The sequence below is a fragment of the Aulonocara sp. 'chitande type north' Nkhata Bay genome, linkage group LG11 (genome assembly GCF_057382095.1).
Source record: "Aulonocara sp. 'chitande type north' Nkhata Bay isolate Kocher_YH1m ecotype deep benthic linkage group LG11, A_spYH_male_GT1.1, whole genome shotgun sequence".
NCBI classification, from domain to species: domain Eukaryota; kingdom Metazoa; phylum Chordata; class Actinopteri; order Cichliformes; family Cichlidae; genus Aulonocara; species Aulonocara sp. 'chitande type north' Nkhata Bay.
This window is the reverse complement of record NC_141354.1, coordinates 21161526-21181889: the sequence shown is the minus strand read 5'-3', so window position 1 is coordinate 21181889 and position 20364 is coordinate 21161526. Positions and strand designations below refer to the sequence as shown.

The 20364-nt window shown below is 44.6% G+C and overlaps 1 protein-coding gene across 1 annotated transcript; it reads right to left on the bottom strand.

Annotated features, from left to right (window-relative positions):
- Window positions 1-18729: 18729 nt before the first annotated feature.
- LOC147318896 (free fatty acid receptor 2-like) lies at window positions 18730-19976 on the bottom strand. The gene has a single exon (XM_086309943.1). It carries the CDS (start codon window positions 19960-19962, stop codon window positions 19048-19050), a length of 915 nt encoding a protein of 304 aa, XP_086166069.1. The 5' UTR covers window positions 19963-19976; the 3' UTR covers window positions 18730-19047.
- Between the last annotated feature and the right edge of the window lie 388 nt (window positions 19977-20364).

The following is a 20364-nucleotide window of genomic DNA, read 5'->3' as shown; positions in this document are numbered from 1 at the left end:
CGTACGTATTGTAACGATGGTTAAGTGTTACTGGACAGTGACATGTTGGTTTTCTCTGCACACTGTTGTTGTTCCTTTAAGATTCATGTTTGGTTGGGCTGCAGGAAGTAGTGAGGGTGGTGTACAGGAAGGGGTGGGGGGACCTGGTTGTTCTGTGTGTGTGCCAGGCTGAAGAGAGGTGTAGTTCGAGAGCGCTTCCCCCTGAGTTAACAACCCGCTGGCTTATGTGCCGAATAAACGGACAAACTGAGACCCCAACCGTCTGGTTCTTGTGAACGTTACATTGGTGTCAGAAGTGAAGAAAGAAAAAAGAACCCCAGAACGCCCGAGACCCTGTTGCCGGCGACGCTTGCCGTTACGAGACGAGGATGTGGCCGGGCAGGATTAAGAAGGAGACGGAGGAGAGGGAGGTTCGTCCGCGCTCGCCCGCCCATGGAGTGAGGGAAACGGCGCTGCGGCTGTCTGCCGAGGCTGGATTTTCTCCAGGTTTGACTAGGCTCGGGAACTGTTCGCACAGCGGCCGCGATTCCGGCGGGAAGGAGTCGACCTCGCTTGGCGCGCCGTCACGTGATGTAAACAAACATGGCGGCGCCCAGCAAGCTGCAGCGAATATAAAAACGCCTAAGTTCAGCGGCAAGACGCCATGGGAAGTGTTTATCGCACAGTTCGAGCTGTTAGCTGTTGCAGCTGGCTGGTCTGAGGAACATAAAGCTCTCCAACTGGCTTTGTGTCTGTGTGAGGATGCAGCTGCATGCCTGCTGCTGCTGACCGAGGAGCAGAGGGGAGATTATAATGCTCTGGTCGGAGCACTTCAGAGGCGCTTCGGGCAGTATAACCAACCAGTGCTGCTGAGGTCGGAGTTCCACAACAGACGCAGATTGCCAGGTGAGCCCCTCCGCATTTTCGCCCATGAAGTCGAGTGCCTTTGCCGGAGGGCGTATGACAGCATGCCACCATCAGTGCAGGCGGAGTTAGCTCGGGACCAGTTCCTGCAGGCCCTGAGCCCTAAAGAGCTCCGCATGCAAACTCAGCTTGCTCGGCCGGCCACACTCAGTGCAGCCCTGGAGCTAGCGTTGGAGAGGGAGATGCTTGCAGGATCCTCTGGGGGCGCTGACGACGCACACGTGGTGAGGGCTGTGTCAGCACCTGTGGAACAGATGGAGACGCCAGCGGGCCTGTGCAGTTTGGTGCAGACAGCTTCGCTGCAGTCGCCTTCCCCTCGGGCTGGCCCACACCGCCGACCTCAGAGCTGCTGGGGATGTGGACAAGTCGGACACCTCATCAGGCAGTGCCCCAAGCTTGCAGCGGTTCAGGGAAACGCCCACGGGCCCGTGTAGGCGGGAGTACACGGGCCTGGGAGAACGACATCCCCACACCACCGCCACCTCCACCCGGTGCGGCCATCACTGTGGGCTGGACCCAGGTTGGCGGCTTTTGCCATGTTCCAGTGATGATTGCGGGGGTGTCCTGTACGGCCCTGCTGGACACGGGATCCAATGCAACGCTGGTCCGACCCGATATTGTCCCAACCGGAGCTGCTGTACAACCGACTAACGTGCAACTTAAGACTGTGACCGGTGATCTGGCCCCAATGAGAGGGAAGGGAGTGTTCCAGTTCAAGGTGGGGGACCTCGGTGTGTCTTATGCTGCCTGGGTGGCTGACGTGCAGGACGCCTGCATCCTTGGGCTGGATTTTTTACGAGCCATTGGTGGTGTACTGGACTTAGGCAAAGGCCTCCTCGTACTCCCTGATGGGAAGAAGGTGCCGCTTATTCCTCCCCCGGTCTGCACAGCATCTGCCGCGGCGTCCACCTCCACCGCAGAGACCCCTGCAGACCCGCCAGCAGAACAGCGAGCGGAGGAGGAGGAGGAGGAGGAGAGGCTCTCAGCAGTGAGGAGTATCTGGTCAAAGAACTGTGAGGGGCTGACTCCACAGCAGCAAGAGAGTCTATGGCAGGTACTAAAAGAGTTTAGTGACATTTTTGCCCTGAAAGAAAGTGATGTTGGCTTGACACACTTGGTAGAGCACGTCATTGAGACCGGGGATGCCCAGCCTATTAAAGTGCGCCCCCGCCGCCTGCCCCTGGCTCATCAGGAGGCTGCAGACAGGGAGCTGTGTGAAATGATGAAGGCGGGCATCATAGAACCATCTGATAGCCCGTGGGCCTCCGCGGTGGTGATGGTGCCTAAGAAAAAAAGTCCTAGGATGCGTTTCTGTGTGGACTACAGACCACTCAACAAAGTGACGAAGAAAGACTCTTACCCCCTTCCCAGGATTGATGAGTCCCTCGACTTAGTAGCCGGGTCCTCCTGGTTTTCCACCCTGGACCTGCGGAGTGGCTACTGGCAGGTGCCACTGTCCCCGGAATCCAGACCGAAGACAGCCTTCTGCACTAACAGGGGACTATGGCAGTTCAAAGTCCTGAGTTTTGGCCTTTGCAACGCTCCTGCGACCCTCGAGAGGCTCATGGACAGTGTGCTGGCTGGCGTCCCACGGCAACGGTGTCTGGTTTACCTGGATGATCTTCTACTGCACGGGAGCTCCTTTGATGCTGCCCTGGATGCCCTGAGACAAGTGTTGGAGAGGGTGGCGGCTGCAGGCCTGAAGCTGCATCCCGACAAGTGCCACTTCATGAGGAGGGAGGTGGAGTTTCTGGGCCACAAGCTGGGTCGTGAGGGCATCAGCACTTTGGAGGAAAAAATTCACACCATTACCGAGTGGCCCACACCAGCAGACCAGAAACAGCTCAAAAGCTTCCTAGGACTGGCGTCTTATTACAGGAGGTTTGTGAAGGGCTTTTCCTCCATAGCCGCACCACTCTTCCACCTGCTGCAGAAGGACCGTGACTTCATCTGGACCCAGGACTGTCAGCAGGCGTTCGACACCCTCCGCAGATCGCTGACAGAGTCCCCAGTCCTTGCCCCCCCTGACCCCGCCCTGCCTTTTGTCCTGGACACTGACGCAAGTAATGTGGGGCTGGGAGCGGTGTTGTCGCAGGTTGGACCGGAAGGGGAGAAGGTGGTGGCGTACTTCAGCCGGGTCCTGAACAGGAGTGAGCGGCGCTACTGTGTCACACGACGAGAGCTGTTGGCTGTGGTGGCGGGGGTGAGACACTTTAAATACTACCTGTGCGGCACAGCATTTGTTGTCCGAACTGATCATGCTGCCCTTCAGTGGCTGATGTCTTTCAGGGAGCCAGAGGGACAGGTGGCTCGCTGGCTGGAGGAGCTCCAAGCCTTCAATTTCACCGTGGAGCACAGAGCAGGGACGCACCATTCTAACGCAGATGCCCTCTCTCGCCGCCCATGTGCTGCAGCTGGCTGCCGTTACTGTGAGAAGCGAGAGGAAATAGAGCGGGAACTCACGACAATAGACGGAGCAGCACAGCTCGCCTGCAGGGTTCTTCTGGTGGTGGATGCAGCGGAGTGGAGGGCACGGCAGGAACAAGACACAGACCTGCTGCCGGTCCTGCAGTGTGTTGAAAACACGCAGTTCTTTGAATCTTTGGGCTGAAGGAAGGACAATACTCGGTGTATCAATGCTCAATCAACAATCATTTATTTCCATACAATTCAACAGTTAGAGCATTACAACGTCCGGACGGGAGAGATGCTACCAGAGGGTCAGGCACATGTCTCAAAATGGTGACGGGTTGCTCAGCTTTTTATAGTCTCTAGTGGCCCCCAGCTAGTCGTAAAAGCCAAAACATCACATTTTTTCTCTGTTACAGCGCCTAAGTTATGACCTCGGCAGTTGTTTCTCTGCTTTCTGTAAGGTGGGGGTGTGGAATGTGGTCTGTCTATCTCCCCTGTCTTTAGACACAGAGTCTCCTGCTTACAACCTTCTCTTCATGATTCAACAATTAAGCATGTCAAGAAAACAGTGTAACACATTCCCAGCAGATCAAGGATACAGAGTGATGCACATTTATCTAATGAACTAATATGTGAATATGTTCTGTTAACTCAAAAGTATAATGAGAACTAAACTACATACAGATCACACACTCTATTTTAAAGGGTATAATATGATCTACAGCAGTATTCTAATTCAACTACTTTGATTACATATATAAGGTAACATATAATAACAGAATAATATCACAATACCCTCTTTTGATCTCTCATTAAAGAGATCACTAATAACAAGCACTTCAGCGTTGCAAGGTCCAGGTTTTCTTGATCCTGAGGCCCTCTGTCCCCCTTTAACGGGTGGACCATATGGGGGATGACCTCTGTGTTCACGCAGTTCAGATGCAAGCAAAGTTAGATTTACAACCATAACAGCAGTTACAGATGACACTCCCATCACTCCCCATTTTCCCACAGCTTTATTTTGGTGCTCCAGTTTTCCACTCCCATTTTAATGCCCCCTTATACCTTTCAAATGTACTTAGACTAGAACCTCTGTCTAAGGAGCTTTTAACCTTTATTTTTATTGCTGCAGCTACCAGTGTCTTCCAGTTTGGGTGATTCTCAGCTTCTTTCTTCGACCTCCGGGGTTAGACCACCCTTTAGTCATTGCACAGTTCTGGGGATTATTCTGCCCCGATTTCAAACAAAGATCTGTGTGTTTTGGGTTCACCGGCGTGTCCCCCTTTTTGCCAAGCGCCTCTCGAACCTCGTTGGTCTGGTGTTCCTGGTTTTCGCCAACCCCTTCATGGTTATTGCTGTGTCTGTGGGATCCATCTTCTCCAGGAGCCCAAACGTCATGACACTTGACCCCAGTTGCTGTCTCGGCTGTCCCTACATCTGTCTCTGCTGTGAAGGGTCCTCACATCTCCGTGTCCCCGTCTGGTGTCTGTTCCTTTCTCTGCAAGAGACAGAAAACCAAAACACCTCTCTCCCTAGCCTTGATAATCTAATATTGTTATCCATTGTTGTTCTAATGATTCAAATTTGGTTTAAAATATTATGTTCAGGACCTATTCTAATCATAATCTATGTGTGTGTAAAAGAAATCAAAAATTAGTGAACCCTTTCTAAGTCTAACACATTATAAGCTTAAGTTTTACCATAGCTAAATTATTAAACACAGAAATAACGTCATAAGATGTTCATAAAACCATTGTTTGATGTTCGGACTCAACTCCCCCTTTTTGACACACTCCCATGTGTCAATTCATTGGAGCTAGACAATTAAAAGAGAAGGTCAGTGACATCATATCTCAGAAAGTATCAGAAATTCTTCTCTCGAGTACCGTTGCTCCAGCCTTGTCATCCCTGAGGATCTTCGATCCCGAAAATGTCCCTTCTCCTCATGTAATAAAGTCTGTCATCCTTCCATGCCCTGGTAACTGGTCCATCCAGAGCTGTAACATTTTGAAATGTACATACAACAAGCCAAACCACACCTTGGTCACACCAACCCCTTTCTGCCCTGAAGATGTCCAACACCATCTTAGTCTGGACCAGGGTTGTAATAGTTTTGCAATTTTCATCAGTTTTAATCAGTTTTTACCAATTGTTTGCTAGTTTAGTTTAGTTTTTATTTTCTGAAAATCCTTAGTTTCAATTTAGTTTTATTTGTGTTTTGCAAAAATTAAGTGTAACAAAATCCCAGTTCCATCATATCAGTCATGCTCTTCTGGTTATCCTTGGGTGTTGAGACTAATAACTATTAACTCTTGCCGCACCGAGTGGTCCTAATTTTGGTTCAAGTGAATTGATAACCTTTTGAAGGCGATTGTTTCACACCTTTATTTAGATGTCCCAGTCCTGTTATCTCGGGATACATCACGCCGCCTTATCTGGGGTTAGCTGTTTTCTAGGGATGCGGGTTGAGTGGGTGAGCTCTTCAAGGAGGGGGAGTGTGCTCCCCCTGATGAGGTCTTCTAGGTAAGCTAGGTTAACCTTCTTGTGTGAGCTTTTCAAGTGCACTTTAAGGTTAGTGGGACTTTTAGTTTTATAAATGTCCCTCATGACCCCCTGATGACCCAGTATTTCATTTTTGCACACTGTAGTACACATTTTAGTTTTTGCTTGTAGCTCGCATACTCTACTTGCCACTCCTCTAAGTCCTGATGTTTCTTAGAGAGGGCAACAGTACCTTTAAAATTATATCACACGTGTGGGGGTGTGGCCTTGCCAATTGTTTTGCCCACCTTTTCAAAATGGCTGGCGTGCCCACAAGCACATTTCATGGAAAAAGAAAGGTAAGCTTGATATTTACATTTAAAATGTTTTGTTAAACTCAGATTTTTATTTTATTCTTTTTGCAAGTACCCCTCCTTGGTGGCGAGAAACTGTTGGTGTGGTCAAGTGGGTGCTCTGGAAACAAACGCTCAGGACAGAACAGTTATCAGTCATGTACTTCCTACAAATTTTGCATATGTTTTATTCCATATTGATCCTCTGAGTGTAATGGTACATTTTAATTTGAATTTATCCAAACTAAACACAATATTTTCTTTATTTACTTTGCTCTTGTTCTTTTTCAGTACCACACCCTATCAAATGTCCCTGTCGATTATATTCTACATTTAATAACTTACTATTTCAAGTGAGAACCTAAATCATGTGGACCAATGTTTATTCTTGCATATCTCTATTCTGAATGTGGCCAGTCATTCATAGGTATTGTTCAATTTTGGCGATTTTCCTCTATAAAATTTAATTGACTTTTTACAGTGGCCTGCTATGGTTAATAATAACATGTTTCAGTCATGAGTGGCATCAAAAGTCTTCTCCACTGTAGCATTTGGCATTCCCAATAATATAACATGATACCTTACTCAAAACACAGCTAATATAGCACAGTTTTCTTAATGCAAACATCGGTAACTCAAAATCAGCAACCAAAGTGTTAAGTCTGCAGTTCATACTTATGTGAAGCTAGAGTCTCCTCCTCCAGTCTCTCTTATCCTCCTGCTCCTGAAAAAACAAAACAAAACAAAGCGAAGCATCCACCCTTCTCTTGTCGGCTGGGTGAATTGTTTATGAATTGTTTATTGGCATTTACTAATCCTAAAGTTGGTGCAGTCATTGTCTCAGTATCAAGTCAGTCAAAACTTTTAGTCGTCAGTCCATCACAGTCCATTCACATGCATACCTCCATACACATTCATACCAGATGTTGCTGATAATGGAGTCTCCCGCGCAACCTATTCGAGCCTCCATCACCAGCAAGATGACGTCATCATTTTAAAGGAAAACAATTCCTTGTTGTTTTTTGGGCCGGATTGACTCGGTGCAATCCTTTTAGATCAGTGTTCCCTATAAGTGAATTTCTCCCCAGCCAATTACAATCATGGAGAAGCACACTTTGCAACTGTTTACAGTAATAATATTTTATAGCGCTTTAAATTTCAATCTTTCAGGCCTTGTTTAAAGAGCTGATTGTTAAATCATGAACTCACAAAATATCAACATATCACCACCGGTGGATCACACCTCTCAGATGTTTTTTCTCCAGTGCACTGTAACAAAAACGAAAACAGACATAACCAACAAAATACTACTAAAATAACACAAACTAGGGCCCGTTGCAGACATGTCCAAGCATAAAACTATCCCTCTCTCGCTTACGAGAAAGAACACAAGCCAAAGCTCACTGATAAAATCAAGCTAGCGCTAAACAAAACCAAACAATCAACCAGAAATTCACAGGAACATTTTGCTTCCTGCCGGGACAATATTGTGTGGGAATGAGAACCTCAGGTGCCGTAACACCTTTTGTTCCTCCTTGAATTAAAACTCAATCACAGAAAATGCCGTACTCCAACCTAAACTTACACTATTAATTCATCAATTTCACTCTGTGCCACTGTTCCTCATCAGGGCTGTGTGAAGCACAGCAAAGAACTCAGTCAAGGCCTTGAGCCATAAACAGACATCACGCACAGACATTGTTTTCATAACCAAACTCTTTAGACCTTATTCCTAAAATCTACATAAATGCCCTCTGGGTGACATATAACACATTCTAAGTAATCAATGGCTCCTCATAAAAATTATGCATTGGGATGTTTGTGTGCAGCATTTTGCATATCAGCATAAGCAAAGCATTCTTCATTGCATCAGCGTGTGTGTGTGTGTGTGTGTGTGTGTGTGTGTGTGTGTGTGTGTGTGTGTGTGTGTGTCATTTCTCACTCACTCAACGAGTGCGCGTGTTCATGTGTGTATTTCACTTCATTCTGAATCTGTGTGTTTGGAGACGTGTGTGTGTGTGTGTGTGTGTGTGTGTGTGTGTGTGTTCATCACTTTCCTGTTCTGGTGTTCTGGGTAAACCACGGCCTGAAGCATGCCCTGGGGTCCTGCCCCCCTCCTTTTTCAGTTTGTTTGCGACCATTGCTGCTGCTGCTGCTCAAAATTCAGTCCATCCTGGTTCTGACCCCAATTGGGGCAGTCCTTTCTCCAGTGTCGATGTTCACCGCAGGTGAAACCTGCATCTTCTTCTGTGTTTTTGTCCATTCTGAGGTGCCTTCTGTCCTCAGTTACTCCTCTTGTCTCGGTCACGCCCTTTTTCGCCACCCGATCATCCGTGTTGGTCCATCACTGTCCTGCACAGTGTGAATGCAAAGTTATCAAGGTCAGCATTCTTTCGCTCGGCCTTACTTTTCATTCGGGCTTGGCGGGCGTCTCGTCACAGCTCTGTCAGCTGACGCAGTCTGGGAATTTTCCCCCGTGTAGTGAAACGGGCCTTAGGTTTAGTGCTCTCCGTCTCGGCTGCCTGAGATCACATTCCTGCAGGTCTGTTGACATTCTCAGGTCGTTGTTGTGGGTCCAGCTGTTGCAGCATTTGGTCAGTGTCACGTATGGGGGAGAGCAGGAGTCCAGTCAGCCTCGGCTTTCAGGGCCGGCAAAGCAGCCTGTAATTAAATATGTATAGAAAAAACAAAAACAAAACAAAACAAAAACAAACTAAAAACAAAAACAAACGAACAGGAAAATGATGTTGTGTTGGCTGTGTTATTCAGAGGGGAGACAATGGGGCCAGGCCCTGTGTCAGCCTTCTCTCCCCCTTTTTTTGTTTTTTCTCTCCCGATATAATCAACTCCTAACCCACCAAGTTGACAGGACAACACCGGTATATGTTAAAATTCTTAAGATCATGTTTAAAAGCCCAAAAAGGAACTTTCTTTCATTCAGTAATCACTTTTATTAATCAATCAACAGAAAACATGTCACAATTTGAATCTTTTAACCACTAAATTTGTTGTGTCTTGCCTGGTTGGTTAGACCAGTGTTCCTTTTTTTTTTTTTTTAGTTAAATTGTTGTCCTGCAACCCAGAGGGTTTCTTTGTCAGTAATGTATAGACTTCATCATTTAAGTATGTTAATTTTTCTTTAACCTTGCTGGAAAATCTTCACGTGTTCATGAGTGTAAGCTGTTTCTTCATTGCGTGTATGTGCATTTGTATAAAAGCAGGTTAATTTTATCTTTTCTCAAACTAGGCGTTACCTTAAAAGGAGCCTTTCTCTCAGATTTCTCTGCTTGTGTGTGTTTTTGTTTCACCTTTTTGTTGTGATGCTCCGGACGCCTTCCCAACCTCCACAAGTCCGTTGGCCCCAATTTTATGTGTTAAAACTTCTCTTAATTTCTCCTCTAATTCTCTCCTCGCTGCTGTCTTTTTCACAGCTGCTGATTCGTGCTGGGTGTGGTTCCCATTACCTATAATTTTGCTTCGGCCGCTGTGCTTGTGGGGGCAGTTGGTCCAGGTCCGCAGCTTCCTGTATTAACACACTAAGAGATTTATTTAATTTCATTTTCATCACATGTTAAACAGATAAGCAGGCAACACGCCTACCTTGACAGCGTAAACTGTACGCCAGTCTCCCAACACATTCCTCTCTCTACTCCTCCATAATTCTCCACTGCACACCTCTTACTATCTCTCCTTTTTATTTTTATTACACCACAGAGTAATACACCCAATTATGCCCGTCTATCTCTATGTGGCTCCAAATTCCCTCTTTATTTTAATTTCACACTCGTCAGGGGACAGGCACACAACAATTTCAACCACTGAAACGAGGAATTCAACCTTTTTATATTTCTTTACTAATCTAGACTCAACGTTTGTTCGCAAAATGTGTCTCGTTCTAGTCCGGAATAAATGTGAACCCGTGATTACACGGCCGTTCCAGTGTTATTTCCGTGGCTATGCGGGGGCCCTCACCTCCCCAAGTCACCACCTCAGCACCCGGACAACGCCGGTCCTGGCCACGCGTCCACGGACAGGAGGGTCGCTACTCCATAGGCAAATGTTCCACAGGTACACTAGGCATCAACCTTTGATCCTAAAATGTGTATTTGCTCTAATGTCCTCCTAATCAAACACATCAACCGTCACTGTCACTGTGTTCACGCTTCACACTCCACACAAAAACACACTCAGAGCGCGCCTCACTCACACTCTCACTCAGTGCGCGCTTTACCCACAAGACAGCACCCAGAGCGCGCCTCGCAGCTTCACACACACTCTCTCACCCAGAGCGCGCTTTCACACTCACACACACAACACTTTTCCTCAGCGGGAATTTTACACAGAAACCTCTGAGCTCAACTATTAGATCTTCTGAAAGCACACTGCACCATAGACCAAAATACCCCTTTCTCTGCGATTATGACCGCCACAACGGAGCAAAGTCGCATCATAAAAGTGATGCTTGCATCCCCGAAGTTATACCAGACATCATAAACCAGGTTTTGCTCTATGTACTTCTTGGCAAGTAAAATTTTACTTTGTTTTATGACCGCAGCCCTTAAAAAAAAAACTCGACTGACACCACAAACCACCGTCAAACCTCTGTTCAATGTACTAAAATTAGCACCAACCACTACTGCACTTCACGGCCGCACCACCGGAACACGGCCGTATCATGAACCAAACCTACGGACGTGTTTCGCTCTCGCGTTGCCAGTGTTCAACCGCACCGTGAAGCCAGCATCTGCTTTTCCTTAAATCAACTTCTATTTCATAGCCGGCAAGAGCCAGGACGTAACCGACACCATAAACAAACTTCAAACCTCGACTTCAATGTACTGAACTAATGGCCGCGTCTTCAGAATAAATTCTAATGTATTATTGCTACAGAAGCCAGTATTAGACAAAATTAAATGTGGAAGGTAAAGTGACTGCAACTAGTCCAACGTAGTATGTTATTAGTATCTCGGTAGAAACAGATTACTGCGACTAGACCAACGTAGTATGTTATTAGTATCTCGGTAGAAGCAGTTTATTTAACACACTGGAATTCAGCCTCAACTTATGTTGTTAGTATCTTGCGCCAAAAACCAGACACCGACAAATTTACTGTGAAAATACATGTGACTCAGCGAACAGATTAATTTGGAAAGCCCAATATGCACATTTGGTATTTATAATACAACAGGCTGTGCTTACCTTTTTATTTTTGGACCGGTCCTCTGTTCACCTCGCCTCACGATCTCACCAAAGGTCAAATCTACACCTCCTCAGCACACCAAAGATCCGGGTCACACGGCACCAAGTTGTTGAAAACACGCAGTTCTTTGAATCTTTGGGCTGAAGGAAGGACAATACTCGGTGTATCAATGCTCAATCAACAATCATTTATTTCCAGACAATTCAACAGTTAGAGCATTACAACGTCCGGACGGGAGAGATGCTACCAGAGGGTCAGGCACATGTCTCAAAATGGTGACGGGTTGCTCAGCTTTTTATAGTCTCTAGTGGCCCCCAGCTAGTCGTAAAAGCCAAAACATCACATTTTTTCTCTGTTACAGCGCCTAAGTTATGACCTCGGCAGTTGTTTCTCTGCTTTCTGTAAGGTGGGGGTGTGGAATGTGGTCTGTCTATCTCCCCTGTCTTTAGACACAGAGTCTCCTGCTTACAACCTTCTCTTCATGATTCAACAATTAAGCATGTCAAGAAAACAGTGTAACACATTCCCAGCAGATCAAGGATACAGAGTGATGCACATTTATCTAATGAACTAATATGTGAATATGTTCTGTTAACTCAAAAGTATAATGAGAACTAAACTACATACAGATCACACACTCTATTTTAAAGGGTATAATATGATCTACAGCAGTATTCTAATTCAACTACTTTGATTACATATATAAGGTAACATATAATAACAGAATAATATCACAAGTGGCTGGAGAAGGGGGAGCAACCCCTTTGGGATGAGGTCACTGGGTTTTCCATCGGTACCAGGGGGCTGTGGGCCAAGTTTGCAGCTCTCAGGCTGAAGGAGGGGGTGTTGGAGCGTGCCTGGAAGGATCCTGCCACGGGGGAGGAGAGGTGGCAGGTTGTGGTGCCAAGGTCGCTGAGGTCAGCTGTGCTGGGAGCCTGCCATGGGAGCACTGGCTCTGGCCACTTTGGGGTCTCCAAGACTCTTCGCCGCCTCCGCCAGGGCTATTACTGGGGTCAACAGCGGAGGGATGTGGAGGACTTTTGCCGCAGCTGTGATGCATGTTCCTCACACAAAGGGCCACAAGACCAGTCCCGGGCTCAGCTTCAGCAGCAACCAGCAGGAGCCCCAATGGAGCGAGTAGCTGTGGACGTCATGGGCCCATTTCCTCGCACAGACAGAGGAAACCGCTATGTTCTTGTGGCCATGGACTATTTTACCAAGTGGCCGGAAGCATATGCCATCCCAGATCAGGAGGCTGAGACGGTCGCTGATGTATTAGTGGAGGGGATGTTCAGCCGCTTTGGAACAGCAGAGACCCTCCACAGTGACCAGGGGCGTAACTTTGAGTCCAAGGTATTTGCTGCCATGTGTGAACGCCTTGGGACTAAGAAAACCCGCACCACCCCACTTCACCCCCAAAGCGATGGGCTGGTGGAAAGGTTTAACAGGACGCTGGCCCAGCAGCTAGCCATCCTTACCTCAGAACACCAACGGGACTGGGATTACCATCTTCCCCTTACCCTCATGGCCTACAGGTCGGCAGTGCAGGACTCCACCCAATGTACGCCTGCCCTGCTCATGTTAGGGAGAGAGCTGAGAACTCCTGCAGAGTTGGCTTTTGGGAAACCCCCGGACGCGCCAGAGGCACCACCGGGCCGGGACTACGCAAGGAAGCTGCAGGACCGGCTGGATTCTGCACATTCCTACGCCCGAGAGCAGCTGGCGAAGGCAGGCCTGCGCCAAAAGAGGAATTACGACATCACCACTAAAGGGAGGCACTTCCGTGCTGGGGAGCTGGTGTGGGTCTACAGCCCAAAGAGGAAGAAGGGACGGTGTCCTAAACTGGATAGCAGCTGGGTGGGGCCTTGCAGCGTCCTAGAGCGAGTGGGGGAGGTTGTTTACAGGGTGCAGTTGCCTCCTAGGGGGAGGATAGTAGCGCTGCACAGAGACCGGATGGCCCCCTACAGAGGACAGTCCCTCCCCTCCTTTCCATGACCCTGCTCAGAGGGGCCCCCGACCGGGGCTGCGTTCCCCCCCCTCGGACTCTTCACCCCAAAGCCCCGAAGCTCCGCGTCCTCCTCAGGGGCTCAGGAGGTCAAGGAGGGAACGTAGGCTACCGCCCCGCCTCAGAGACTGTGTCGTTCCCTCGGGGACGAGGAACTTATTGCTGGGGGGGCAGTGTAACGATGGTTAAGTGTTACTGGACAGTGACATGTTGGTTTTCTCTGCACACTGTTGTTGTTCCTTTAAGATTCATGTTTGGTTGGGCTGCAGGAAGTAGTGAGGGTGGTGTACAGGAAGGGGTGGGGGGACCTGGTTGTTCTGTGTGTGTGCCAGGCTGAAGAGAGGTGTAGTTCGAGAGCGCTTCCCCCTGAGTTAACAACCCGCTGGCTTATGTGCCGAATAAATGGACAAACTGAGACCCCAACCGTCTGGTTCTTGTGAACGTTACAGTATCATAAGTTTACCAGTCTCACAAATTGTCGTCATAAATACACATTCCTTAACCGTTTATTAATAGGACCTTTGAGCTCAACGGTAATTAATTAGTAGTGGAAATAATTTCTGGTACCCATCACAGAAATGTAGCAGTGACAACAATATTGTATGCTGTAATCGTACTGGGCAATTAGTGATACAAAAAAACTGTTTTATCCTGTGAATAAAAGTATATGTTTTTGTCAATGTACCATAATAACAGAAGCGAAACGCAATATTGTGTCAGGACAATTCACTATTTATGCACAATAAATAAAGGAGCATAGCGCGACAATTTCTGTTCTTGCTTGTAACCTATATCACCAATTATGTTATGAAAATGACGTATTAACTACTAAAAAACACTGACCTTCGTGTAAATGCTTGGAGCAGACTAACCTGTGAGCTGGAGTGTTCTGGGACGTTATATTTGATCTTTGAATGGCTGCAATCCAGGCCATCCGTCGCATCTTTGTTACTTCGGAAACATGAACAATTTCTCTTCAACGACGTAATCCGATAACAACCGATCTCTTTACCCGTCGGCTTCCCGTGGCTGTCATGCAGTTAATAATACAACAGCTTCTTGACATTTTTGTGTTTCTTTTTATCGCTGTATAACTGATTTTAATTGAAAGCCTGCGTGCGCTAGTACCGCTTGCCACGAGTTCCCAGAATCATTTGCGGTTCTACCCGTGAATGACGTCACATTTTCAATCTCTATATAATATGCATGTTAAATTTTATATTTGGGGTAAAATATCAAGTCTTTTCAAGTAAACCGGTTCAAGTCCAATTCAAGTCCCAAGTCATTGGTGTAAAAGTCCAAGTCAAGTCACAAGTCTTAGAACATTTTTTCAAGTCAAGTCTAAAGTCATAAAATTAATGACTCGAGTCTGACTCGAGTCCAAGTCATGTGACTCGAGTCCACACCTCTGATATACAGTATTATTAAATCTAATATATCAAACCAAACAGTAATGAATACAATAAATTTACAGATGTTAATTGGCAAGTAATGTAGGAATTTTCAAACTTCAGAAAGTGAATGTCTCTAGTTAAACAATAAAGGAAAATCAATGTCTTGCAGTTATGTTCAATAGATAATACTAAAGCATCAGTGTTGCTTGCTAAACAATTAACATTTTCCGTTAGTATAGATACAGTTATTTAGGAAAATGTGTTTCATTACTTCAATCACTTAAAGGTGCTAAAACAAACGAGGCAGTCAGCTGTCATCAGTAGATGATTTTCAGTAGCAAATAGGATCTTGGTATATTTTTACTTACCAAGTGGTATAATATATCTCCGATGTCAAAACTTCACAATTAACACTCCGTTCTGTTCTTTTCATCAAAGACCTCCAGTTTCTAATCCAGGTTTAAAGATGAGTTGATATAAAGTGTTAGAAGCTTAAAACTCCATGCGACACACTGGGGCACACTACAATGACTAACAGCAGACACCAGTAGGTTAATATTAACTAAAATAAATAACCGCAGCTCATGTTGACTTTCATCTTAGATATGTTAACAAAGGACCTCCTGTCACCAAAATAAATTATTATCATAGTAATTTCCTTCGGGATTAATAAATTATTCTGATTCTGATTGATTCTGATTTGGATTTCGTAAGTCCAGAAGCCTGCATTTATTAGAATTCAAGATATTTTCCATTGCTCCATGAGAAATTTGTGATTTTAGGAGCACTGTGGAGATTACCTATACATGTAGCCTTCAGTATAAAAACAGTTTTCAAGTCACTGGATGCATCAGGGGCGATTTGTGGTTTATGTCATGCCTAAGGACTTTACAGCACATAGACTGAAAGAGCTGAAGATTGACGGTCTGCTCTATATCCTGAGTTTATCCCATATACTCCTTGTTATATCAAAACACTAACACTGACCACCAGGGGTTAAAGTGGGGTTTGACAGACGAGAAAAAGATACATAACATAGTGGTTTAATGTGTGGAAAACAAGTAATTTAAAAACAAGTTACTGTAGTTTCTACTGCTAGCTCTACTAGATTTTTTGTTATGTACAGGCTGTAAATTTATCTTATCTGCACTGTGCCCACATCACAGTGATGAGCAGGACAACAGGATGTGTTAAGGATGCAAGGAGGACTGTGGGAAGTGATTTTTTCTTAGTTTTTGAGTAAATATCACCATGCACTCGATATTATGCATTAATCAGCACCTCAGATTTAATTTCTCATTTACTGAAAATACTGAATGCCTTACCAGATTCTTCTTGCCCAGTTTAACCCTTTGCTCAAAGCCAAAGTACATCTGCTGACTTTCTTTACCTTTCAGACTTGTATCTTTATTCTTGTTAGTCAAGAATAATATGTGACCTTAACCAAGCAATTAAAGGTCTCTTTTAAATTTAGACCATTAGAAATACATTTGTGTAAATTATTCAACAAAATATCCAGTTTTATAGTTTCAAAGATTAAACAATACAAAACAATCTGATGGTGGAATATATTTTTATTATAGAACATTTCACAGTCAATCAGGATAACAGTTCCAACTTTTAATACTAATGCGGTCCAAGCACGACCACATTAGCAAAGAGGCCACCGAGAATAAAGCTTTTTGAGTAACAATATGACACTCAATAACTTTTAATCAGAAATATTACTGACATACACACATTGCCTTCAGACAGCTGTCTGGTGTTATTTCTGAGTGTTATCCAGGTTGCACTGTTCATAGTTTAGCTGCGATCCTTATTTTACCAGAGACCAAATTTTTGTATTCATTTGTCGAGACAGAGTTGAATGAGCACTAAAGAATCGCTTGAAATAATATAGAGGTATCATGTTGTCACACAGCACGAAGGTCCTGAGTTCAATTCCACCGTCAGGCCAGGGTCTCTCTGTGTGGAGTTTGCGTGGTCTCTCCATTTTTCTGTGGGTTCTCTCTGGGTACTCTGGCTTCCTCCCGCAAACCAAAGACATGCAGTTAGTGGGGTTAGGTTAACTGGTGATTCTAAATTGCCCATAGGTGTGAATGTGAGTGTGAATGGTTGTCTGTCTATGTCTTTGTGTTAGCCCTTGAGAGACTTGCGACCTGTCCACGGTCAGTGTTGGTGAGTAACGGAATACATGTTACGCATTTAAAATACAAAATATGAGTAACTGTATTCCGTTACAGTTACCGTTTAAAAAGGTGGTATTCAGAATACAGTTACTTTGTTGAAATAAATGGATTACACTGCGGTACTTTCCTGTTTCATATTGTCGCAGGTCAGGAGTGTTTCGGTTTTGTTTGACAGCTATGTTCTGTAGTTCCAGGCGGCAGCGTTGCGGTTGCCATGGTTACAGGGGGACGCTCTGCGTGTTTCCTGGGTGAGAGAGCGCCTTTTTGTTGTTGTTGTTGTGCTAAGCTAATAGGCAGAATACTACAGGCATAGCCCTAAAGAATGTAGCCTCATGGGCAGTGTAGTCCGTGCTGCAGGGAGAATGGACTGCCATACTCGTTATGTGTCTGTGAGCGCGAGGTGGAAGAAAAAGGAGAGTCGAAAAGTACGAGTTGTCATCGAGCAAAAACGGGAGCTGGAAGCATGTAAATATAATAATAACCACTGCAGCCAAGCCCAGTTGTAAGTAAGCTATTAAGACTCGACTGGACGCTGTGTTTGTGTTTTCCTCCGAAACAATAAGTTCTGTTGGAGCAGCCTTTCAAGCTTCTCTCTGTCTCTCGCAAGCAGAGTTGACCCAGACAACAAAGTAAAGCCATTTTTCGGCTACAAGCCCGACAAGGAACCCGTATTAGTCAGAGGTCCCTTTACTACGGTTCGGAGCCGCGGACCTTCAGTAATAGTAATAAATCACACAGCAATAGTACATTCACGTAGTTGTAAAATGCATGATAATTTAAGTTAAGTAATCCAAAGTATTCAGAATACGTTACTCTCATTGAGTAACATAACGGAATACGGTACAGAATACATTTTAGGGCATGTATTCTGTAATGGAATACATTTCAAAAGTAACCTTCCCAACACTGTCCACGGTGTACCCTACCTCTTGTCCTCTGACAGCTGGGGCCCTGAATTGGAAGAGAATGGATGAATGGGTGTCAAACGTATTGTGTCTACTTGGCTGACAGCTCTCGGAACATCTTGTTTCAAGAGACAGGTAGACTGGGAAAGGATAACTGGGGGATCTGAATAGACCAAATTTAATCAAAACTATTGAACATCTGCTTATTACTAATTTCACCTTTCAAGTATCTTCAATAAGAAGTAAATTGTAGAAGAAGACTGTCGGTTTGACTTAATATGATGTTCTTCTGTCCTTTATTATTATTATTATTATCATTATCATTATTATCATCATCATTAACATTATTATTATTATTATTATTGTTTTTGTTTGTTTTTGTGTCCATGTTCTTTGTTTTCAGCGAGTCATGGCTACACAAACCAAATTAATAATTAATCTAGTGAATTTCCATATGATGCAAAAATAAAGTTCTCAAAAAGTTCACAGCAACTGAATTGAGCACTACCTATAGAATGATAAATTATATTATGTGCACCTCTCTGCATACCAGACCAATTCTCTTTGAACTGCGTGCAGTGGCCATTTACAGTGCTGTGACAGGCAAGTTTCCAGGCAAGCGTTTGAGGCTGATTGGCCCTGTTTATGACCTTCTGCGCAGGATTGTTAATGTAAATGAGTGTTTTCAAGATATGTAATATTAAGGTATTCTGCTAATAGTAAAACAAATCAATAGATAGCATTACAGAATAAGAAAAATGCCATCTTTGCTTTAAAAAAATAAAATCAAAAATACATTTCAGTTTTATAAACACTTCTATTTTCATTAACATTTTATTTTGAGTCATTGAACAGTTATGAGGAAGTTCAGATAAACCCTGTACAGCTATTTCAAAAAAAAAAAAAAAAAATCTTATGTCTCGCTATCAGTAAACACATTTTCTAAACACATGCAAAGTGACTAGATCAGGTAATGATGCATCAGTTTATATCAAAATGACCTCACTTTTCCACTGTGCGGCACCAGTGTTACGCAACAATGTTTTTTTTTGTCTTTTTAATCACCAAAAATAGTTTGTGTGAGTGGGGAGCAGAAAACTTGTGAGAGATTACATACTGCATATTATTTTTATCTCTGTAATGTGCACTCAAACAAATATAATCAAACTAAATATGAACAATTACTAATGAAAGGAAATGTTAGTCTAGCTAGAGCTGTTGACATGTCCTTGGAACCGTGAAGGACTGAGCATACAATTCCTGAAAATGAACTTTTCACTTGACAAGCGGAAGATGGAGGAGGAAAAGTAGAAAATGATTGGATCAATACAGGTGTTGAAACAACTAAGCAGCAAGCTGTAGTACCTCCACTCTGGGCTTTGTCCCTGGATGTAACCCACTAAATGAGATAAATTGTATGGCAGAACACAAATGAGGAACACAGCAAGAGTCCCTGAGGCCATGCCAATGGCCTTCTGTTTCTGCATCTGGGATATCCTGGGCCGGCTGTACAGAATCAAGATGCAGCGCAAGTAGCAGTAAACACAAATAAGAAGAGGTATGAGGCAGAGTACAAAGAAAAACTCCAGACGTACTGGGAGGAGGATCTGCTTCTGCTCGTCTGTAAAATGCTCATAGCACCAAGTACTGGAATTATTGCTGGCCAAAGATGGGTGATGCTGGATGACGAAAACAATGCTGCAGTGTGCTGTCGAGATCAGCCAAATAACAGCACTGATAACAATTGCATACATGGGTTTGTGCAGCTTCTGATAGGTGATAGGAAATGCTGCTCCTATGTAGCGAACCACGCTGACTGCCATCAGCAGCAAGGAGCTGGTGTAGATTGTGGAGAAAAATGTGAAGGAGGTGATGGAGCACATGAAGTTGGGCAGATTCCATTCCATATCAGATGCTGCCTCGTGCATCTTGAGAGGCAGAATGATCAAAAACATCAGGTCAGAGACAGTCAGGTTGAGCAGCAGGATGTCTGTTGGAAGTGGCTTGGAGTGAATCTTAGTACTAAATGCATAGAGAGCCAAGAGATTACAGGGGAAGCCAATCAGGAATGAAATGATGTAAACTGAAAGAATCACTCCACTGTTCACGGTAGATTCCATTATGGACCTAAACCAAAAAAAGAAAAAGAAAAAAGAACACAAACCAATCACAGTTTAGAAAAAATATACCCCATAATAATAAAATATTTAGCTTTTTTCTGACAATTTAAACACAGAGTAAAAGACAGCTGCCTGTTCAAACGTTCACTGATCAATCACATTGAACAGTATTGAACAATACTGAACAGTTTTATGTCCAACCTGTCTATGGAAATAGTTAAATGCATAAATAAAGAAGTAAAATAAGCACCTTAAATATTGCTCAGTTGATACTTTTGATATTTGCATTTTACATTGTGGTGAATAAAATGTCTTTTATTCACTTTGATCACTGATCAGTGTCAAAGAAATGAGGCAGTCGACTTTCTGCATCAGCCGTAGAACTTCACCAACTGTAGAATC

Excerpts from the sequence above, each read along its gene's own strand:
- LOC147318896 (XM_086309943.1), bottom strand. The coding sequence starts at position 19,962 with ATGGAATCTACCGTGAACAGTGGAGTGATTCTTTCAGTTTACATCATT.